The 3138-nt window shown below is 38.2% G+C and overlaps 1 protein-coding gene across 1 annotated transcript; it reads left to right on the top strand.

Annotated features, from left to right (window-relative positions):
- Window positions 1-1393: 1393 nt before the first annotated feature.
- Window positions 1394-2368, top strand: LOC140431562 (uncharacterized; the record flags this gene model as incomplete). Its single annotated transcript, XM_072519457.1, has 1 exon — window positions 1394-2368. A coding segment is annotated over exon 1 (975 nt), but the record flags the coding sequence as incomplete, so codon positions are not given.
- Window positions 2369-3138: the final 770 nt, after the last annotated feature.

The raw sequence follows: 3138 nt of genomic DNA on the forward strand, positions 1-3138 counted from the left end.
TAACTTCAAAACTATAAAAGATACGTAAAAGATGACACAATACAAAAAAATAGGTTATTTTTCGACAAAAATTTTAATTTTTTAATTTTTTTTGTAGCTTAAAAAATGACGGAGATATAGTTGGTTGAAGTTTGCTTTATAGTGCATGAACCACTGGTCCTCCGACCCTTTGACCCTTCACCCTTTAAACATGAAGGACTTTAGAATGTTTTAACATTCCTATACTTCACCATCATTCAATCTTCGCTTATCCACTGCTGGACATAGATCTCCCTCATAATTTTCCATCTATTTCGATCTTGTGCCTCTTGCATCCAATTCCTATGACAACGTTTTAGATCGTCAGTCCAACGTGTTGGTGGACGACCTCTGCTTCGGTAGGCATCATCTCTTGGTCTCCATTCCAGTATCCGCTTTGTCCATCTATATATAGTCCATTCCTATACTTATAGCCCGTTAAATTACCTGTGACATCTTTTTTTATGCATGTAGTAGCATCAAAATTAACCGAGTCACTGTAAAAAAAACCAATAGTACTTTTTAGAATAAATTTTGGAGCATGGAAAAATTTTATAATTGGAGCATTGGAGCATTTCGATGGAACTAATAGACATTTAATATATACATTGCATCTATGTATCTCTCTCTCTCACTATATATATATATATATATATATATATATATATATATATATATATATATATATATATATATATATATATGAAAATTTTTGGGTATGGAATCATACATACCCATTAACTCGGCCCACGGAGCACAGAGTCATCTTCTCTGTCGCTCACGTGGGTAACTCCAACCTGGCGCGTCCAAGCCGCGGGGGGTGGGCATCTATCACTTCAGTAGGCCGGAGTGAATAGATGGCTAAGTTCAGGTTGGGACCCCAGTTCTGTGGGGTATAACACGGACCCCTGCCTAGGGATACAGGTGAAGACCACAACGGTAGGCACGGCGGAGAAGAAGATCTTCGGTACGGCGTGGATGGCGGATGGCGAAGTGGCATCCCTTGATTTTAGGGATTGTATAAAATCAATACTCTATTCTAAGACCACAACGGCGATGAAGGTGGATGAGAACAAAATCGAAACCGGCGAAGTCGGCGGAAGTGGCAGGAATAAAACACAAGAAGGGAAGATCGATCTCTAAAGTCCCGAAAGACAGTCGATCTAGAGGAAGGAAACCTTGAGGAAAAATTACCTGTCCTCCAGGTTGGGGGTTTAGGCGTCAGCCAGTTCCCTGTCACTTGTAAAAACTGGAAATTACTAAAAAGCCTAATGCTTGCCTCGGAATTTCGGACGGATTATATGGAAAAAGACACAAGCTACGGAAACGGATATTGAATATTGGTACATGGAATGTCCAGGGAATAAGAGTAAAAATGGAAGAAGTTATTCATGAACTGAAAAACGCCAACATGGATATAGTAGTCTTGACGGAGACTAAGAAAAAAGGAACTGGCACAGAAACTGTAAATAACTATACACACATATTCAGTGGCATCCCAAAACACCAAAGAGCAAAGAGGGGAGTCTCTGTAATGATACACAAAAAATTCAAACACAAAATAACTGATTTCGAGACAATCGACGAAAACATCATACGTGTTAATATCAACATAAATCAAACGCCAGTGACAATTCTTGGAGTCTACGCCATCTCAGATGACGAATCAATTGCTGCTAAGGACGAGTTTTTCGAAAAATTGAACGACATAATCACCAACATAGGAAAGTCACGAGAACTGATAATACTGGGAGATCTGAATAGCCGGGTGGGTCAAAGAATAAACAGTGAGGTGATCGGTCCCTACGGTGAAATAAACCTGAATGACAATGGAGAAAGGCTGATCCAAGTGTGTCAGAGTCATACTCTGAGAATAATGAACGGCTTCTATAAACACAAGGATATTCACAAATACACATGGGTACAACATACAAGGAATCTAAAATCGATCATTGACTATGTAATAGTCAAACAAAGCACTACCTTAAAAGTGAATGATGTAAGAGTACTTAGAGGACCGACGTGTGGTTCCGACCACTATATAGTTAGGACAAAAATGGTATTTCCTTTTAAATCTAACAAGGACAATAACGTTAATGAGGAACCTCAACAAACAGAAGTGATAACGAATAAACGATATAACTTAAACAGCCTTATCAACGAAAGCACAAGAAACCTATACCAGCACAGATTAGACGAAAAGTTGCTACATAATATAGAAGACCAGTCAGTAGAACAAATTTACGAAAACATAACGAGTAGCATCAAAGAAGCAGCAGAGGAGGCCATTGGACTAAAAACTAATTCCGCTAGTAAAAAACTTTGGTGGAATCAAGAAATTGAAGAACTAGTACTTCGGAAGAAAAAAGCATACCACAAATGGCTAAATACAAAACAGGAGTTGGATAGAGAAGAATACAAAGATATTAAAAAAAGAACACGACAACTAGTAAACACAGCTAAACGAGAAATGTGGGACAAAAAATGCAAAGAGATAGACACATATATGGGAGGTAGAAAATGCTCAGAGACGTGGAAATTCCTGACAAAAGTTAAATCAAATGAAAAAAGAGAAACAAACATACAATTAATAACAACAGAGAACTGGATCCGACATTACGAAAATCTATTAACAGAAAACAGAGAGGAATATAGAGAAATGTCTCCAACTGAAATACACATACAGGGAGAAACGATAAACATCGATGAGAGGACTGTCATAAAAACGATACAACTACTAAAAAATGGTCGAGCTGCAGGTCCGGAGGGAATTCCAGCAGAACTAATCAAATGCGGTACTAACAAACTGTTTGAACGATTAACCTGGTGTATAAACCAATATCTAAACGGTGCACCAGTCCCGCATGAGTGGAAAGTATCCTTCATATCATCTATACATAAGAAGGGAAGTAAACTGGACTGCTCAAACTATCGAGGTATATCAGTAACCAGTACCTTAAGTCGCCTATATGGAAGGATACTTCGAGACATTATCGAACAAGAATATAAGGAACAAGAAGAAGAGGAACAATCTGGCTTTAGAGCGGGAAGGAGCTGCACCGATAATGTGTTTGTTTTGAAACAAATAATAGAAAAAAGATCAACTCTGAGATAGCGCGT

This window comes from Diabrotica undecimpunctata, unplaced genomic scaffold, assembly GCF_040954645.1.
Source record: "Diabrotica undecimpunctata isolate CICGRU unplaced genomic scaffold, icDiaUnde3 ctg00001347.1, whole genome shotgun sequence".
Taxonomy (NCBI): Eukaryota; Metazoa; Arthropoda; class Insecta; order Coleoptera; family Chrysomelidae; genus Diabrotica; species Diabrotica undecimpunctata.